The 20,138-nt window shown below is 49.7% G+C and overlaps 1 protein-coding gene across 3 annotated transcripts in view; it reads right to left on the bottom strand.

Moving 5' to 3' along the window:
• The window catches only part of ttc23 (tetratricopeptide repeat domain 23), a 59,006-nt gene that overhangs the window by 35,027 nt on the left and 3,841 nt on the right, over nt 1–20,138 (bottom strand). For all 3 annotated transcript variants that reach the window (XM_072492761.1, XM_072492762.1, XM_072492763.1), the window contains 3 exons: nt 17,734–17,857; nt 15,188–15,344; nt 13,375–13,500 (listed from right to left, as the gene is read on the bottom strand). In XM_072492761.1, the coding sequence (XP_072348862.1) occupies nt 13,375–13,500; nt 15,188–15,344; nt 17,734–17,857 (407 nt within the window). The remainder of the gene's footprint in view (nt 1–13,374; nt 13,501–15,187; nt 15,345–17,733; nt 17,858–20,138) is intronic.

The following is a 20,138-nucleotide window of genomic DNA, read 5'->3' as shown; positions in this document are numbered from 1 at the left end:
CGAGGTTCACGATGGCGCGAAACGGCCCCGATCCCGACCGATTCAGGCCCCGACAATGGGCTAGGATCGGGGCCGCGTCATCTACACGCGCCAGGCCTTGTCGCCGCGTAAAGGCGGCGCCGCATAGATGACGCGGCCGGCGCCGCATAACGGGCGTCACCCGCGCATGCGCGGGTTGCCGTCCTCTCTGAGTCCGCGCCGCAAGAAGAAGGCGGACGGATCTTGCGAGGCCACGGAAGGAAGGAGGTCCTCCTTCAGAGAGGACGGCCCGACGATCGGTGGGCACCGATCGCGGGCCATGCCATCCACAGGATCCCCCCTCCCCCCCCCAGCAGGCCGCCCCCCCAGCGTTCCCGCGCTGTTCCCGACGGCAGCGACCAGGTGTGGACGGCGCCGGGGGGAACCCGCCGTTTTGGGCTGGCCGCTCGGCCCATCCGGGCCTGAGAATAGCGGGGGTGCCGGGGAATCGCCATTTTGGGTGTCTCCGGCGATTCTCCGGCCCGCGGAACTCGACGGGGCCGTCCCCGCCGCTTGGGGGAATCGCGGGAGGGCATCGGACCGGCGTCCCGGGAAATTTTGGCGGCCCAGGCGATTCTCCCAACCGGCGCGGGAGTGGAGAATCTCGCCCATTATGTCCTTCCAGTAATGTGGTGACCAGGGGGCCAATTACTAGTGGGGGGGGGGGGGGCACAGATTTTAGGTTATTTGTGGAAGAATTAGAGGGGATATTAGGAAAAATGTTTTCATCCAGAAGGTGTTGGGTGCCTGGAACCCGCTGCCCGATTTGATGCTTGAGGCAGGAACCCTCAACTCATTTGAAGGGGACCTAGATCTGCAGCTGAAGTGCTGTGACCAGAAAGGTTACGGCCTGGGTGCTGGAGAGCGGGATTAGTATGGGTGGATCGTTTTCTTCCCATCGGCACAACATGATGGGCTGAATGGCCTATTTCTGTGCCGTAACCTTTCTGTAGTTCGATGACTAGATGCCTTCCCATTCAGTGGGTGAAATTTTATCCATTGACCAGTTCTGCTGCTGTGGAATTCACAAGGGTTAAAATGCATCAGGACTTGTCCCACCAAAAAGGTAATTAACGGTGTCCCAAACTCATGCAATCCCACTGCAGCAGCTCTCTCCCAGATCCAACAGCTGAGATTGTTTCATTCAATTGATCGAGAATATCCATACTATTCTGGAATAAACTCTCCGGGACATCTCTTCACTGCAGGTCACTGTGCCCTCTCATTACTGGGGAGAAATTATATGCAAAATTGTGATTCACTCATTGTTGATCTCCCGTGGTAATAGTCTGCTTTGGCGCGGTAAACTCTATGTAAAGCAGGATGAGAGGATGAGGGGTGTGAGATCAAGGCAGGCAGGAACAAAACATGCGATTGAAGAGTAAAGACACTACTATTCTGCAAAGGAGTTACAGAACAAATAGACTGCAAGACAGCTCAATCCCCTACTTAATAAAACTCATATTATGCGAATGATTGAAAGTTTAATGAACTCAACTTGGCAACATATCATCGATGGACTTTAATACAAAACGCAGAGTGCAGTAGACTTTTCATTCCTATTCTGCAAATTTGTAAACTGAAATGCTCATAATTGTGAATCCTTCTATTATTTTATACTTTATTTTTAGTGATTATCTATAACAATGTAATTGTCATCACAATTTGGTGCATGCGGTCGCAATGATTTTTCGAGAAACCAATTATTTCCCTCTCTCCATCTACCTACCTCTAATTCTATCTATTCTTCATTTTAAACCACCCACTCTCGCTCTTACCGTCTGAGGCAGCACAGTGGTTAGCACCGCGGCTTCACAGCGCCAGGGTCCCAGGTTCGATTCCAGGCCTGGGCCACTGTCTGTGGGGAGTCTGCACGTTCCCCCCCGTGTCTGCGTGGGTTTCCTCCGGGTGCTCCGGTTTCCTCCCAGTCCAAAGATGTGCAGGTTAGGTGGATTGGTCACACTACATTGCCCCCCAAATGTCCAAAAGTTAGGTGGGGTTGCTGGGTTACAGTGGAGGTGTGGGCTTAGGTAGGGTGGTCTTTCAGGGGCCATTGTACACTCGATGGCTGAATGGCCTCCTTCTGTACTGTAAATTCTATGAGGCAAAACTTTTGGAAAAAAACACCAAAATTCCACTCGCCGTGTTTATTTTTAATATTTGCACGTTAAATCCCTACACTGTCCTGTCAAACTTTTTCCCCCATTCTAAAGCAAATAAAGGAATGTCTGCTTCACCTGCCCTATCAGCTTCCCTCGATCCTGTTTGTTTCTAAATGCCTTCAGCCCAGGCAGAACGATGACACGTGTGAATCTCTCTGTTCTCTCCAGAGTTGCTGACAAACTGGCTGAACGCTTTCCGCATTTTCTGGCCGGTTTTAATTTCAGATTTACAACTCCCACACCTGTTCTTGCAACCGCGAATTTAGCCTCCCAGAAATACAGAGAAAACCTACTGCAGGCGGTGCAAGGGGAAAACAGGGAGAGAAGGAAAGACCAAACTGCTCACCCTGTTCTGGCAGCGAGGTCACGCTAGAAATAGAATTTGTTGTTTCTATTAGAAGTTGAATGAGGAAGGTTAGAGTCTCAGCTTGTAGCCCCCTTGCACAGAAATATTAAAATGGAATCTGGGATCATACACAGCCCAGACTATTGGGAAGTGTTATCTGTCAGTTGGCAATACAGGAGTCCAGTGCAACCTGAATTCAAGGCTGCTTCAAACTTAGTTCCAACGGACATAGCTTGAGTCTCCCTAACTTGGCATTAAGTTGGTGATCCATTCAGAGAGGCATACGTTTCTTCCTGTGCATAGTGTGAAAATGTTTCGCAGTGACTACACTTCATTGACTGGACTTTGGCTTATCCAGAGGTCGTGGAAGGCGCTATACAAATGGAAGTTCATTCATTCTACGATCTGCCCCTTGGCACCATCATCCGAAAACACGTCAGTTTCCACATACGTGCCCGGGACAAGAGCGGAAACTTTCCCCAATTATACCTTGGAAAGGTTGAACCCATTGTCTTCAGTTCTTGTCACAAACTCCGTTGCCCAGCCTCCGAATCCATCCCTCTCTCTCGGAGGCTGAGCCAGATTGTTCGTAACCTTGGTGTCATATCTGACCCGGAGGTAAGCTTCCAATCACATAACGGCACCATCACCAAAATCACACATTTCCCCCTTTGTGACATGACCTGACTCTGCCACTACTTCAGCTCATCGGCTGCTGAAACCCTCACCCATGCCTGGGCGGCACGGTGGCACAGTGGTTAGCACTGTTGCTTCACAGCGCCAGGGTCCTAGTTTGAAATCCCGGCTTGGGTCACTGTCTGTGCGGAGTCTGCACGTTCTCCCCGTGTCTGCGTGGGTTTCCTCCGGGTGCTCCGGTTTCCTCCCACAAGCCCCGAAGGACGTGCCGAGAGGTAATTTGGACATTCTGAATTCTCCCTCTGTGCACCGAACAGGCACCGGAGTGTGGCGACTAGGGCAATTTCACAGTAACGCAGTGTTAATGTAAGCCGACTTGTGACACTAATAAAGATTATTATTATTATTACCTCTCGACTTGGCAGTTCCAACACAATCCTGTCAGGCCCTCACATTCTACCCTCTGTAACCCTGAGGTCATCCAAAATTCTGCTGCCTTGGTCCAAGGTTGCACCAAGTCCTGTTCACCCATCACCCCTGTTCTCGTGACCTACACTGACCCCCGAGTAAGCAACGCATTGATTCTAAAATGCTTATCCTTGTGCTCAAAACATTCCACGGCCTTGCTCTTCCTTAGCTCTGTAATTTTCACCAGCCCTACAACACTCTGGGATCTTTTTTCTCCTCTAGTCACGTGAAATCCGACTCCAAATTACTTCCCGATTACCTGGGGTGAGTTGGAGAGTTGGGCGTGTTACCAGCTCTCGAGAAGTGGGTCGTTAATTTTTTGGGAAAAAATTAATTGTCTTTTCCAATCATGGGGCAATTTAGCATGGCCAATCCACCTGCCCTGCACACCTTTGAGTTGTGGGGGTGAAACCCACACAGACAGAGGGAGAATGTGCAAACTCCACATGGACAGTGACCCAGGGCCGGGATTGAACCCGGGACCTCGGCGCCGTGAGGCAGCAGTGCTAACCACTGCGCCACCCCTTAGGCAAACCTGTCGTGACTACCAGAATCCCCACCCCTCTTGTGACATAATGTTGACGGCCCCTGCTCCGTAATGGAATGCCAACCAACCCCTCCGCAATGTCCACCCCCACCCCCCCCACAAGTCCACACACGATCATGTCTCCCTCCCCCCTCTCCAGCTGTGGATTTCCACCACTGGCTTTCATTTCCTAACAGCTGGCCAACCTCACAATCAAGCCGGGTAAAAATATCAGGTTCCCTTCCCTAAAAATGGTCATTAAATGAGTCAGTTGGTCCTTTCCCAAGAAGCTGACAGCTTCATGTTCACTCAAAAGCTGCAATATAGAGACTAGGCCGCAGTACTGGGAGTACAAGAAACCACTTGTTCGGCAAGCGAGATATTTACAGTTTCTTTCCCTCCTCCGACCCTCGCCAACTTTCCCTTTCAAAAAAAGGGAATCGCCAGAGGGTGGAACAAGATGTTGGTTCAGGAGTGGCAGTTCCGTCCCGTGGGGAAGTGCAGTGCATTCGGCGCAAAAGAGCAGCGGAAAAACCTCTCGTTTTAAAGATCAGCACAAGTCGCTGGTTAACAAGGAGTTGGACACCGAATTGCCCCATCCTTTCTCAAAATATTTCTGATTTGCAATCCACTTTGAATCCACAGACCAGGGCCAAGTCAAATTAACCCTTTGCAGATCAGTTGGCTTGACACCACATGATTCATCACATTTGCAAACAAGACCTCAGCATTGGGGGGGGGGGGGGGTGACACAATTTGTACTCAGTGCCCCCGGGATGGAGGACAAGGAGGTAAATTAGCCAACAATCCTATTCCCACATTGCTACTGATGGGAGCTTACTGCGTGCTAATGGCTGCCACATTACAGCAGTGGCTACACCAAAAGGATTTATAGTGACAAATTAGATTGATTTAAAATACGGTATATACACTGCCTGGTAGATCGCTGCCAGGTTCCTCTCTGGTCGGTGCGTTACTAGTTGATTCTTTAAGTTTCCCCGTCCCGAGCGGGGGAGCTTGTGCTCCGTGAGGACCACGAGGATGGTAATCATCCCCACCCCGTGAGTCCTGTGCGGGTTATCAGAGGTTCCTTCTCTCTATTTAAAATGCAGAAAGTGATATGAAGAAGGTGATAATCAAAGTGCAACCAGTACCTGGAACTTAGCGGGGCTTCTATTGCAGGTGATTTATTTCAAGTGGCTTTCGTTTTGCTAACCTGGGGGGGGGGTGGGGGTGGGTATGTGTTAATTACTCCCCATGTCGTCACCAAGACCTCCCCCCCCCCCCCCCCCCCCACCCCCCCCCCCCCCCCCCCCCCCCCCCCCCGCCACCAACATCGTCACATCTTCGGACTCTCTTGCCTCTATCCCAGCTTGGGTCACTGTCTCTGCGGAGTCTGCACGTTCTCCCCGTGTCTGCGTGGGTTTCCTCCGGGTGCTCCGGTTTCCTCCCACGTGTCCTGAAAGACGTGCTTGTTAGACGAAATGGACATTCTGAATTCTCTCTGTGTACCCGAACAGGGGCCGGAATGTGGCGACTGGGGATTTTCACAGTAACTTCATTGCAGTGTTACTGTAATAAATAAATAATGTTTATTGTGACAAGTAGGCATACATTAACACTGCAATAAGCCTACTTGTGACACTAATAAAGATTATTATTATTACCCACAGTGCTACCCTGCCGCCCTCTCTTCAAACATCCTGTGCATCTTTACTGCTATTGTACTGCATGACCAACCCTGCCCTCCCTCATCGAAGATCTCATGCCTCAGCACCCCCTGTGAGTAGACCTGCATCCATTCATTGCCTTCTATAGGACTCTCTATCTACACAACCCTTTTCTCACTGTTCCTATCCCTCTGCTCTCTCCCACAATACTGTTATGGGCCAGGGTTTAGAGAACCCCAAAGTGTATCATGGAGTTCACCAGACCCACAACTTTTACTAGATTGTGGTATGGGGAGCACACGGCCCACTCTACAGGTGTGGCACAGCAGAAATGGAAAAGTATTTTTTAAAGCAAAACAATGTTTATTCTATGAACTCAAGTTAACCTTTTTAAAACATAGTGAACATCTTAGCAACCATCAATTCAAATACAACCCCCAAAGAATACAACACTAAGTAATCCTTTAAGCTTTTCTTTTAACATCCAGACGACTTAAAACACCTTTTACCAGAAGCACATCAGGTTAAATTCACTACTGTTATTAGTTTTAAATCACCAGGAACGATTTACAGTCTTTAGATTAGAGAGAGAGATTCATACGCCTTCTGGCTGTGACTGCAGCTATTCAGCTCTGAAAATGAAACTAAAACACACCCTGTAGCAAACAGCCTAAAACGAAAGTAAAAAGCTGAGACAGCCCAGCTCCACCCACTCTCTGACATCACTGCAGTAATAGACACTCATTTCTTAAAGGTACTCTCACTACAGATATTTATATACACACCCATTTATAAACATCCATTTCTTAAAGGTGCTCTCACATGACAATACTCCCACTCTTGATTCTCCCACATCCAACCACCGCCACTCCAGTGTCCTCCCACCACAAGATCACCCACCCGCCATACCCCAGAATTTTCCAACCGTCACTTCCATACTCCCCATGCAGCTCTCCAAGAAGCCCCCTAGCAGCAATACGCCCCAAGATCTCGCCACTTCCCTCATTTACCGTCACTCTCCCCGCTGGGTTTCCCTCCAACCACAGCACAAAACCACGATGCTTCCCCTCCTGCCCGGTGAGTCCATTCTGGTGGGGAGAGAAGGACAAAAACATTGACTGGGATTTTCAGGACCCTCCGCGCGCAGGGGGGTGGAAAGAGAGCAGCCAACAGTCAGTTGAATCCCAGGCGCCAGATGGTCCCATCCCATTGGATCCGGTCGCCCTGTTTTAACCGGAGGACAGCAAGGTCCCACCTGAGGAAACGTGGGCAATGGCACACAGGAGCAGCTGAAAGATCCAAGTGACACACTAATGCACACTCTCCTTCAAAAGGTCACGCAGCATGGAACAGGTTAAGAAACAAAATGACTTCAGCTTTCACAGCGTGACAACCTTATTAAACAGACCTCCAAACAACTTCGCTATCACTTATGTTCAGTCTTATCTATTTTTCTTTGTTTCTTTGGCAGGCCCCATTTCCACTAACACATCCGAAAGGAATTTGCCACACGTCACTTCTTCAAGAAGAGGCGGAACTTGCTAAACAAACGCTAACATTCTCACATCACTGTGCACAACTGGCACTCGACCTAACACACACAGCAGGCTGACTCTCGAAAGATAGACGGCTGCAATTCATTTTCATTTTGGGTAAAAACGGAGAGCATCGGTTAGACTGGATCAATGCAATCTCCGCCCTTTGGTCAGCTGGCAGACCTGAGAGGGAAGCAGTAGCAATGGGCAGTCAGAGAGAGGGAAGGAATGTTAGTAAGTCAATGGAAATGTGTAAAAACAGAGGGTGCGAAGCAAGCTGTCGATTCATGAGCACCCAAAGTCAAAATATCTCCCCAATGTGAAAGAAAGGAAGACTTGCATTTATGTAGCACAAAAGTTCATAATAGGAGCAGAATTAGGCCATTCGGCCCATCGAGTCTGCTCCGCCATTCGATCATGGCTGATCTCATCCCGGCCTTAACTCCACCGTCCTGCCCGTTCTCCATAACCCTTCAACCCATTACCAATTAAAAGTCTGTCTAACTCCTCCTTGAATTTACTCGCTGTCCCAGCATCCACCGCACTATGGGGTAGCGAATTCCACAGATTCACAACCCTTAAGGCTGGCACGGTGGCGCAGTGGGTTAGCACTGCTGCCTCACGGCGCCGAGGACCCGGGTTCGATCGCGTCCCCGGGTCACTGTCCGTGTGGAGTTTGCACATTCTCCCTGTGTCTGCGTGGGCCTCACCCCCAGAACCCAAAAGGATGTGCAGGGTGGGTGAATTGGCCACGCCTCTTAATTGGAAAAACAGAATTGGGTACTCTAAATTTCTATTTTAAAAAAATTAAAACATTTACAACCCTTCGGGAGGAGTAGTTTCTCCTCATCTCCGTTTTAAATTTGCTACGTCTTATCCTAAGGCTACGATCTCTCGTTCTAGAATGCCCCAGTAGAGGACGCATCCGCTCCACGTCTACTTTATCCAGACCGTTTATCATCTTGTAAACCTCAATTTGATCTCCCCTCAAATTTGATCTCCCCTCATTCTTCTAAACTCTACAAAGAGGCCTAAACTGTTCAATCTCCCCTCATATTACAAACCCCTCATCTCTGGAATCAACCATCCACATATTCCACAACCTCAGAACATCCCAAAAAGATTTTGTAGCCAGTTGTGTGTAATTTGCGAAGGACTCCGAGATGGCTCAATGGAGAGGAGCCAAACAAATGGCAGTATTCGTTAAGGCGAACATCCTCATCGGTATTGCATTGGTGCAGAACTCGGTGAGCTAACTGGTGAAATTCTTCATTCCCTGACTCCTGAACAGAAACACTGTGCAGTGACGTTACATCTGTGGGTGCAAGTATCTATTTAAGTCGGGCTCCAAAATAAAGAAAATTAACGACGCACTAAGTATGTGTCACTTGATCTCACACAACAGTTAATTCCTGAGCTCTCTCTATGCCTCACACTTGGTGTATGGGGTTGGAGCATAAGGCGAAACTTCAGCCACCATTCGAGATCGAAAGCATTCGAACTATTGTTGATGAAACATTAGGGGGGGGGGGGGGGGGGATACTCACCGCCTTCTACCACCAGTGCTCCAACATGACACTTTCTAGTAAATGTGATTTCCACATGTATCAATGTTTGCGGTCCTTGTTGCTAGGAAACCAAACATGACATTCGTTGCCTTGTCTTACATAGTTAGAGGGCCAGCAAGCAGGAGTTAGACACAGCTCCCTCTGGCTGCTTGCGGAGAGAAAAGAAACATTTCTGCATGGTTTGAAATCTGTAGGTTTAAACAATATAGAAAACTGGAGCACTATTTGGAGACTGACCTCAACAACAGAACAAAGGGCCATAGATACATTCAAACTGACAAAAGGCACATTCATTTATATCAGGACAATTTTATTGACGTAAAGAATGGTCACCAACTGGAATAACTTCTGGTGGATCAGTGAAGACGTTTTTGGGGGATAAATTTAGATTACGCAATTCTTTTCCAATGAAGGGGCAATTTAGCGTGGCCAATCCACCTGCCCTACACATTTTTTTGGGTTGTGGGGGTGAGACCCACTCAGACACGGGGAGAATGTGCAAACTCCACACGGACAGTGACCCGGGGCCGGGATCGAACCCGGGTCCTCGGCGCCGTGAGGCAGCAGCGCTAACCGCTGTGCCACCCCTGGTCAGTGAAGACTTTGAGCAGTCAGTCAGAGGATATGCTGAATGGGAATGCTGTGGCATTTAGTGGACAATGCACTATTTTCAAACCTGTTCCATTCTAATGATTGAATGAGAGAAGCTGTGTCCTTGGGCGCGATGTAATGGAAAGGTTTCTCAGCGACATTTGTGGCGGGGTTTTCTGGGAGTTTCTCTCCGTCTCTGTCAGCAAGTTCTCCACCGCTATCTAACCACATTTAGTCACTTTTTTAGGCCCTGGGGAGTTCCTCTCCGGGATAGCCCACACTTAGGATTATTTTCACCACTAGGGAGCTGAACCCACTGCCCAGACCGGCTCCTCATGGATTGGGTCACCATTTCGAAAGGGTGCCCTGATCTCTAAGTGGGCTTGAGGGGCCCCCCACATCCCCACCCACGGGCAACGTCAACCCCCCCACATACACAGGCATTACCCCACACCCCAAAGTGATGGCATCCGCTATGGGGTTGCTGGGGCCCTCCCCATTTTCAGGCTTACCCACGCCCCCTTTCGCCTTCCGGAGGCCCCTTCATATCCACCTTGCACCCCCCCCCCCCCCGGCCTTCATACCCTCCCTCTCTACCCTCTTTTCATGGGACTGGCTCCCCTCAGGCCCTGACCCTTGGCTGTGCCAACCTGCCAGTGCCTTGGTAGTGCCAGGGTGGCACTGCCAATGCGGTCACCTGGCAATGCCAAGGTGCCCACAAATTCAGGGTGCCATCCTGTGCTGTCCCTGACCACCCAGGGGTCTCCGATGACTTGGAAGACCCCCCCCCCCGGTGCCATTTGTGTGAAGCAGTACTGAACGGCACCGGAATGGGGTCTCCCTGGAAGGCTGGTAGATGCCAGGAGCCGGATAGATCCGGGGTCAGCACACCTCAGCGGGTTTAAATCTAATTAGGCGTGCGTGGCTTGGCCCTGCCCGGTGGACGGGATCCTGATTGTGACGGCTCGCGAGACCCGGGTAGATCTCACGAGGTGTGCTGGCTGTCAGGAAGCCTCTCCCACCTCCTACTGGCCACGTTCTAGTTCGGGCACAATGTGGATAGTAGACCATGCCCTTGTGCTTTTGGAACATGTGACAGCATTTTGGAGGTTGAGTTCCAGAAGTTTTCTCTTTTTCTGTGAGAACTACAAGTCAACGGTCTTGATTATATCACTCGTGCTTTTACCTACAAGTTATTACACATGATTTGTTGATACTTTTGCTTCATGTCCTGTTGAGCTAATTTATTGACGGTTTTATGTATACCCATGTGGGACCATGCCTGAAAGGCCAATCTTCACAGGCAGGCATCGACAACAAGTATTGGCAGAGACATTCAACTACAGGAGTCATCAAGGATGTACTGAATCCTGTGCCAGCCATGCACTCCCCAACAAGTCATTGAATAATTACTGTGGGGTAGGAAGTATCAGGTCAGGAACCTGCTGGCTTTCTTGGCTCAGTTACACAGTAACCGTGACCAAGAGGGCAGTTGGAAAAGGCTTCCGTTAACCTTAATTTCTTTTATTGGTAGCAGCAGAGGGGAAAATCCGCAATCATAGAGCACAGAATGAGGCGATTCGGCCCATCCTGCTTGTGGTGGAATAGAACAGTCCAATTAGCCCCATTCCCCTCACCCAATCGTCACTGCTCTGCAAATGTTCCCGTTACAAGCTATAAAAATTCATTTACGAGATGTGGGCATCATTGGCTCGGCCACCATTTATTGTCCATCCCGAATTGCTCCTGGAGAAGGTGGTGGTGAGCCATCTTCCTGAACCGCTGCAGTCCATGTGATGTAGGTACACCCATAGTGCTGTTAGGGAGGGTTCCAGGATTTCAACCAAGCGACAGTGAAGGAACGGCCGATATAATTCCAAGTCAGGATGGTGAGTGGCTCGGAGGGGAACTTCCAGGTGGTGGGGTTCCCATGTATCTGCTGCCCTTGTCGTTGATAAGGTACGGTAAAGTCGCCACAGGCCCAGATGACCATTGACAGCTCTCCCCTTTGAGGGGTGGGGGGGGGCTGAAGAGCTGACTGGTGGTGATTTAACCTGAGGATCACCGCACCTCAGGCGAGGGGCAAGATTGAGAAGTCGGGGCCTGCATGAATAACCCAGCCGGTACGGGATGGTAGCTGTCGTGGGTTTGGAAGGTGCTGTTGAAGGAGCCTCGGTGAGTTCCTGCGGCGAATCTTGTCGATGGTACACACAGCTGCCACCATGCGTCAGCGGTGGAGGGTGCGAATGCTTGCGAATGGCATGCCAATCAAACGGGGCTGCTTTGTCCTGGATGGTGTCGAGCTTCTTGAGTGTTGTTGGAGCTGCACTCATCCAGGCAAGTGGAGAGTTTTCCATTACACTCCTGACTTGTGCCTTGTAGATGGTGGACAGGCTTTGGGGGAGTCAGGAGGTGAATTACTCACTGTAGGATTCCCAGCCTCTGACCTGCTCTGGTCGCCACAGTATTTCTATGGCTGGGTCCAGTTCAGTTTCTGGTCAATGGTAACCCCCAGGATGTTGATAAATATCCAATTCTCTTGTGAAAATTACCATTTGATTTGCTCCTACTGCCTTTTCAGACAGTACATTCCAGATCACTCCGTAAATAGAAATCTCCTCATCTGCCCTCTGATTCTTTAACCAGTTATTTTAAACCTGGTTCTTCTGGTTACGCTCCTGGTAGTGGAAAGTCTTTCCCACTCAATTCCATCCAAACCCTTCATCAGTTTGAACATTTTTATTAATCTCACCTTGATCTGCTCCAGAAAAAATGTTTTAAAATGAGGTTATATCAAAATATACAACATCGAACCTCTTGGTGAGCAACTTTAAAAATAACTTTTATTTTTGTAACATTTACGAAGAGCCTCCCATGTGTAGAAGGCAGGACTAAAATTAAAGCAAAGTTGTTGGCATGAAGATAGCTTCAGAGTAATCAATTTGGGCCCCATGTGTATACCAATGTCTATGTCTTATATCTATGGTGATATCTGTTACCATATCCAATGTCCTAACGCCTACTCCGAAGGTCACTTACTGTTTGGTTCTTCTCGAATCCAACAAAGCAAAGTTGCTGAATCAGGAACTAGTTTGTTAATTTTGTGCAGGCTGCAGGGCAAGATTTTAAAAAAGTATTTTAAAAATAAGTCATTCTCCCCCAAAATTTCGCTCTGCCACTTGTGTGAGCGCTGACTTCAGCTGGTTCGCTGTCCCAAGAGTGGCAACAGCCCAAGCACCTGGGAGGGGACCATGGCCGGAAACAGGCTATTTGACTTTGGAGGGAATCGCAGCCGAGACTTGACCCGCGTGTAATCAGCCAATCTAGGCTGGGGCTGAGGCTCTTTTGTAAACCCTATCACAGACTTGGGGTTCCTCCTCCAATCTAAACAGCTGCAAGCTTTTCAGCAGGTTTGGCAGCGGGTTAAGTTAAGTGGTGAGTTCAAAGCCCATCGTGGGCAGTTTGATAAATGCATTTTTAGAAAAGGATGTCCTGTGGTCATTAAAGGCACTGTATAAATTCAAGTCTTTCTTCTATATCCTAAAGGTTATTTGGCAATCTCCTCAAGTATTATTTGAAATGCTATTGCATACAAGGCTACAGACCAGGAGCTGGGAAATGGGATTAGAATAGATAGGTGCTTGATGGCCAGCACTGGCAGGATGGGCCGGAGGGCCCCTGTCTCTGCTGTGAAACTCTTCAACTCACACATGTCTTTACTCCGACTTGCGCATCCCAATCCTGTCGGAATGTGGCTGGCTTATGAAATGGCGATTCGAATGCACTTGACTTTACAAAAATATCCTCGTTAAGACACATTAGGAAAAAGGGAGCTTCCAAATCTCAGCGTTTACCTTCCCAATGACAAACTAATTTCATTGCCGGCTCGTCGGATCACCTCCTGCGGGGCGGCCTCGGCCTGCCGAAGTTCAGCTGCAACTTTCTCCGACTTGAGCAGGTTTTGCTCTGCCTCTTTCAGGGTGAGCAAAGTTAAGGGAAAGCAGTCTGTGTGTGGAGGCACATCTATGCCTGAGAACATAGGAAACGGGAGCAAGAGTAGGCCACCCAGGCCCACTGAACCTGCACCGCCACTCAGCAAGACTGTGGCTGGTCATCCCAAACAACACCATTTTCTCGCCCTACTTCTCAAGATCCTGAAGTGTCCAAAACCTTGGACAAATCCATGCGTCCAAAATACAGTTGGCTTGAGCCTCGCACAAGGACATGAGTGCATCATCTAGTCAATAGCGTTGTCAGGGGTGAAGTTACTCCGATGAAGCTTTAAGGGTTGTGCTCCCATCTGCCAATGGCTAATATTACTGTTGTGCCCAGGGCTAGGATTTGAAGATGGGCCCCTTCAGTTGAAGGTCCAAACATCTGGCTGGTGAGGGACTCGCCATTCGAATGCACTCATTGCAGGAGCAAGAAGGAGCCACCCTTCTTGCCGGCATCAGACCCATCCCCCCCCACAATCGCCTGGGCCAGCTCCCCCCTCCACTGAGATACACCCCGCTAAGGGGTTTCCAAATGACCCCGCTTCATGCTCCACCCCTTGGCAGTGTCAACCTGCAAATGCCAGGGGGCGTTGTCATGCCCCCAAACACCTGGGAGTGCTAATGTCCTCAGAGCCCCCTCCCCCACCCCCTCAAAGGCGTGGTCAGCACATCTGGCCTGCAGTGGCGGAGACCAGCAGCGATTCTGGCTTCCCGCTGCGCCACCGTGGGAGTCGGAACAATCTGGACTCAAAACAGTCCCAGAATATCGAAATGCCGATGCGTCAGCTGGAGCCGGCCAGAAGCATCACCCACCATTAGGCTCCCGGCCCCATTCAGGGGCTCTCCCGCTATGCTCCCACCATAGCGGCATTTGCGCCAGGTGAATCACCCCGTTGAGCCCAATCTCTGGACTCATATCACTGGGGCATGGAGACCAATTCTATTTGTTTTGATGTAACTGACCAACAGTCAACACTGGCCAAAACGAAAGGCATCAATTTCAAATCTAGAACCCTCATTATCCATAAAGCGGAATTGGCTAAGCTTTTGCAGACTGAAGCTTATCATAGAGGTTTACAGCATAGAAACAGGCCCTTCGGCCCAACTTTGTCCATGCCGCCCAGTTTATACCACTAAGCTAGCCCCAGTTGCCCACATTTGGCCCAAATCCCTCTCTACCCATCTTACCCATATAGCGGTCTAAATGCTTTTTAAAAAGACAAAATTGGACCCGCCTCTACTACTTGCCTCTGGCAACTCATTCTAGACACTCGCCATCCTGTGTGATTAACCCTCTGGATCCTTTTGTATCTCTCCCTCACCTTAAACCTATGCCCTCTAGTTTTAGACTCCCCTGGGAGATGATGTTGACTATTTACATTATCTATATCCCTCATTATTTTATAGACCTCTAGAAGGTCACCCTAAGCCTCCTATGCTCCAGGGAAAAAAAGTCCCAGTCAATCCAACCTCTCTTTATAACTCAAACCTTCAAGTCCCAGTAGCATCCTAGTAAACCTATTCTTTCTAGTTTAATAATATGCTTTCCATAATAGGCTGACCAGGACTGTACGTAGTATTCCAAGTTTGCCCTTACTAATGTCTTGAGCTTCTTTTATCAAATGCTGGTCGTATATCTCTGCAAATTACAATCAGTACTGAAAAAGGATATTTCAGAAGTCCCATCAGTGCTTTTCCCAGTGTGAGGAACATGGTTATCAAACATCCAAGGATATTCTTCCTCTCCTCCTCGGAAACTGGATGCTGAGTATTGGCGTACATGATCTCTTTGGCCTTTTCGCAGTGTTGCTTCGCTTGCAGGGTCCGTCCTGTGGGAGCAGTGAGAGAATTATTGTGCAACCTTTGCTCACTATTGCAGTTTATTACCAGGCACGATACTCTTACTGCTTTCTGGTTGATCCATGAGAATTAAAGAAGCCAATTTTCCATTCACCCACCTTCCCCTTCCCAATTTCCATAGAATTATAGAATTCCTGGGGTGCAGAAGGAGGCCATTCGGCCCATCGAGTCTGCACCGACCCTCTGCCAGAGCACTCCAGCCGTGCCCACTTTCCCATCCTATCTCAACAACCCCTTAACCCAACCTGCACACCCCTGGACATTAAGGGGCAATTTATCACGGCCAATCCACCTAACCTGCACACCTGTGGACTGTGGGAGGCAACCAGAGCACCCGGAGGAAACCCACGCACACACGGGGAGAAAGTCACCCGAGGCCGGAATTGAACCCAAGTCCCTGGAGCTGTGAGGCAGCAGTGCTAACCACTGTGCAGCCCCATCTTCCTTCCTCCTCCCTCACTGGGACATGTCAGCAGCAAGTCAGGTGGCTTTTGCAAGTTTTCATTCTTGCTGCGTATGTGCAGTGAGACAGTGAGTGCCCCGCAGGCCATTCGACCGTGGCGAGCATCGCAACAGGCCGCACACACATTTTCTGGGGAAGGCGCGAGGTCGCTTCAGCCGCTTCCTTCAGCGGACTTACCCCGCGCCAATGCTGTCGCCCAGCCAGGTCAGCTGGCAACGCACGGGCCTGGGACTGAGCTGGAAACCTCGTACACTGTTCAGTTACACACTCGGCTAACAAACCCAGGTAAGACGGATTCCTCAAACTGCCAGCGTGACGGCATAAAGGAGGATCAGCGATGCGCAATGTGGACTTGTGCACACAAAAGGGGCTGAAGACCCCAGCGTTTATTTTTCAATCCTATTTAAAGGACCTTTGCACCCCCCCCCCCCCCCCCCCCAACAAAGAACCGTTTTCCATGTGTAAGTTGCCAACGTGGAATGCTTCGATAGATAACAGCTGCCAGGCTGGGCTGGAGAAGGTCCAGTGAGATGCCACCAACAGTTTGTCTTGCAATTCTTCGCCCCCTGCTGTCCATCAGAAAACCTGCAGGAGGCCACATCAGAGGTCTCCGAAATATTATGGGCACCACGCTTTATAGTTAGACGTCGGGCTGCTTGTCGTTAGGATAAGGAAGCAACGATTTATTTCTGCAAAATAATACAGGGACAAGGGAAGAAGCTAGGCGGGATTTTCCGCTGACCCCACCCCCGTGGCGGGCTTTTGCGGCTGGGGAGGACGCCCCCCCCCCCCCCCAGAGGCCGGCAGCGGGACTGGAAGATCCCCCCAGCGGGAATGACTGGAAAATCCTGGCCACCACGTTTATTAGAAGTGGTTTCTGGGCGGCACGGGCAACGCAGTGGTCCCGGGTTCGATCCCAGCCCCGGGTCACTGTCCGTGTGGAGTTTGCACATTCGCCCCTTGTCTGCGTGGGTCTCACCCCCACAACTCAAAGATGTGCTGGTTAGGTGGATTGGCCACGCTAAATTGCCCCTTATTGGAAAAAAAAATAATTGGGTACTCTAAATTAAAAAAAAAAAGAAGTGGTTTAATTTCCCCACACAGAACATTTAACATTGAGTTGTGTTGGGGTTTCATTACCCAGTCGCTCACCTACACCTGTGAATCCTATGTGACCTTTCAATGTTTTAGTGGACATTTCAACCTTGGGAACACTACTCAGCCTTCTCTTATTCTCATAGACAACATAAACACACACACAAAAGTAGGGATAACTTTGATTGCCAGTCACTCACCTTTACATGCAATGATGAATCTTAGTGAGTGAGCTGGTAATAGAACATAGAACATACAGTGCAGAAGGAGGCCATTAGGCCTATCGAGTCTGCATCGACCTCATAAGCCCTCTCTTCCACCCTATCCCCGTAACCCAATAAACCCTCCTAACGTTTTTGGACACTAAGGGCAATTTATCGCGGCCAATCCACCTAACCTGCACATCTTTGGACGTGGGAGGAAAACAAGGCCGGGATTGACCTCGGCTCCCTGGCTCGGTGAGGCAGTAATGCTAACCACTGTGTCACCATACCGGCCACCTTGCTCCACTCTGAAGTATAATCTGTGCACTCCGGTGGTAAATTGCCAATAAACACTAACGTGACTTTCACGGGTCAGAAGAATTGAAGGCAGCATTACGGGCTGGGGGGGGGAAGCAATGGGTCACTGAAAGAAAGATTTGCATTTATACAATGTCTTTTACAACACTTCAAAAGTACTACTCTTGGGCGTGCTGCGGTTGTGAAAGCACAATGCAAGGCAAGATCTTCTTCTGTTTCTAGATATACAGCTACCGAGTTGAAGAGGATTTTCCGAGAAGTCCCTAGTCCTTCACCTACCTTTGATTTCCAGGTAGCCTTCCGCCAGGTTGACATGTGCCTGTGCCATCTTCCAGTGCAGGTCCCCAAAGCTGATCCTCGCCAGCGCCACACAGCGCATCAGTTCCTGCAGTGCTGGAGCACCCTACAGCAAAGGAAATATCACAAACTCAGTCCATGAGCAGATGGAAAATGCCCCCAAAAATGACACAAGTCCGCTAAACGTTTCATAGAATTTACAGTGCAGAAGGCCACCCCGCCCATCGAGTCTGCACCGGCTCTTGGAAAGAGCACCCTACCCAAGGTCAACACCTCCACCCTATTCCCAAACCAGCAACCCCACCCAACACTAAGGGCAATTTTGGACACTAAGGGCAATTTATCATGGCCAATCCAACTAACCTGCACATCTTTGGACTGTGGGAGGAAACCGGAGCACCCGGAGGAAACCCACGCACACACGGGGAGGACGTGCAGACTCCGCACAGACAGTGACCCAAGCCGGGAATCGAACCTGGGACCCTGGAGCTGTGAAGCAATTGTGCTATCCACAATGCTACCCTGCTGCCCCGTTTCAGACGAGAGGACGTGACTGCAGAGGACGTGACTGCAGCATTGCGAGTGCAGGCGGACAGATAAAAACAACTGGTTTATTGGGAAAACCATCATGGCGACAGATGGTAAAAAGTGATGAAGATATAAATAAAACAAGTCATCACAATTCATGATGTGGAGATGCCGGTGTTGGACTGGGGTGGGCACAGTAAGAAGTCTTACAACACTAGTGAGTCACCCGAGGAAGGAGCAGTGCTCCGAAAGCTAGTGATTCCAAACAAACCTGTTGGACTTTAACCTGGTGTTGGAAGACATCTTACTGTTATCATAATTCATAACATAGTTATAGACAATCATTAAAATAAAACTGAAGTATAAAAAGACTGCACAATTATCAACACTCAAGTGCACAAATAATTACAAGTGGCGGTCTTTTTAATGTTTTAGAGTACCCAATTCATTTTTTCCAATAAAAAGGGGCAATTTAGCGTGGCCAGTCTACCTACCCTGCACATCTTTTTGGGTTGTGGGGGCGAAACCCACGCAAGCACGGGGAGAATGTGCAAAGTCCACATGGACAGTGATCCAGAGCCAGGATCGAACCTGGGACCTCGGCACCGTGAGACAGCAGTACTAACCACTGTGCCACCGTGCTGCCCAAAGTGTAGTCACTGTTGCAGGTGATCTTGTGGTGCAGTGCGTCATGTCCGTTCAACAAAGAACAATGCAGCACAGGAACAGGCCCTTCGGCCCTCCAACCCTGTACCGGCCATGATACCACCCTTGGCCAAAACCCTCAGCACTTCCTAGTGCCGTACGACCATGGGTTCAAGCCTGGGCTCAAATCCCTTTTCAGGACTTGATAGCCATGAAGGTGTGTTTATAACATTGCCAGACAGGTCGATTATCAGCCTGTAAATCCTCCCAATACGCCCGACGGCAGGCAATAAGAGTGGGGGTTTCACGCTAGCCATAGTGCAAAAGGCAACAGCAAACCACGGTGGTACTTTGTTCAGTACAACCGTGGACCAATCCAGTGGAAGTTCATAGTCACCAATTCCCCTCCGAGGGCCTGGTGCCTGGAGGAGGAGTCATGTTGCAATGTAGGGAACGTATTATAATAATAACACACAATAACGTGGGTTCAGCAGGGCCGCACGGTGGTGCAGTTAGCACTGCTGCCTCACGGTGTCGAGGACCCGGGTTCGATCCCGGCCTGGGTCACTGCCCGTGTGGAGTTTGCACATTCTCCCCGTGTCTGTGTGGGTCTCGCCCCCACAACCCAAAGATGTGCAGGGCAGGTGGATTGGCCACGCTAAATTGCCCCTTAATTGGGAAAATAAAATTGGGTACTGTAAACTTTAGAAAAACGTGAGCTCAGAAACCGCTCACAGGCAACAGTGATGATGGCCAGATAGAGTGAGGTTTGAGGGATACATATCGGCAGGACACTGAGGGAGAACTCCCCAGCGCTCCCCACAACCCATTCTGTGCAACAGTGGGATCTTTTACATCCCCCTCAGAGAGCAGAGGAGGCTTCAGTTTGAAACCTTGTCTGAAAGACTTGCAGATAGCGCAGCACCAGAGTGCAGTGTGAGCTTGGATACTGTGCTTAAGTCTCCAGACTGGCGGACTCAAACCCCACAATCTCTCACTGATGAGATTGCTACCCATTGAGCACACAGCTGTAACTCAGGGTGGTGGGAATGATCATTGTTTGTTGGTCTCTTAATTTTACACACATTATTTTCCCTTTGGCGAATAGTGGGGACGTTTTGGCAAGATAAACCCATTGATTATCAACCCACTCGACTGTGTCACCACAGTCCTTCCCGTGGTCTGGGGTGGGGCTTGAACCTAGAGCACCTCAC

This window comes from Scyliorhinus torazame, chromosome 30 (assembly GCF_047496885.1).
Source record: "Scyliorhinus torazame isolate Kashiwa2021f chromosome 30, sScyTor2.1, whole genome shotgun sequence".
Classification (NCBI taxonomy): Eukaryota; Metazoa; Chordata; class Chondrichthyes; order Carcharhiniformes; family Scyliorhinidae; genus Scyliorhinus; species Scyliorhinus torazame.
This window is presented reverse-complemented; position numbering and strand designations above follow the sequence as displayed.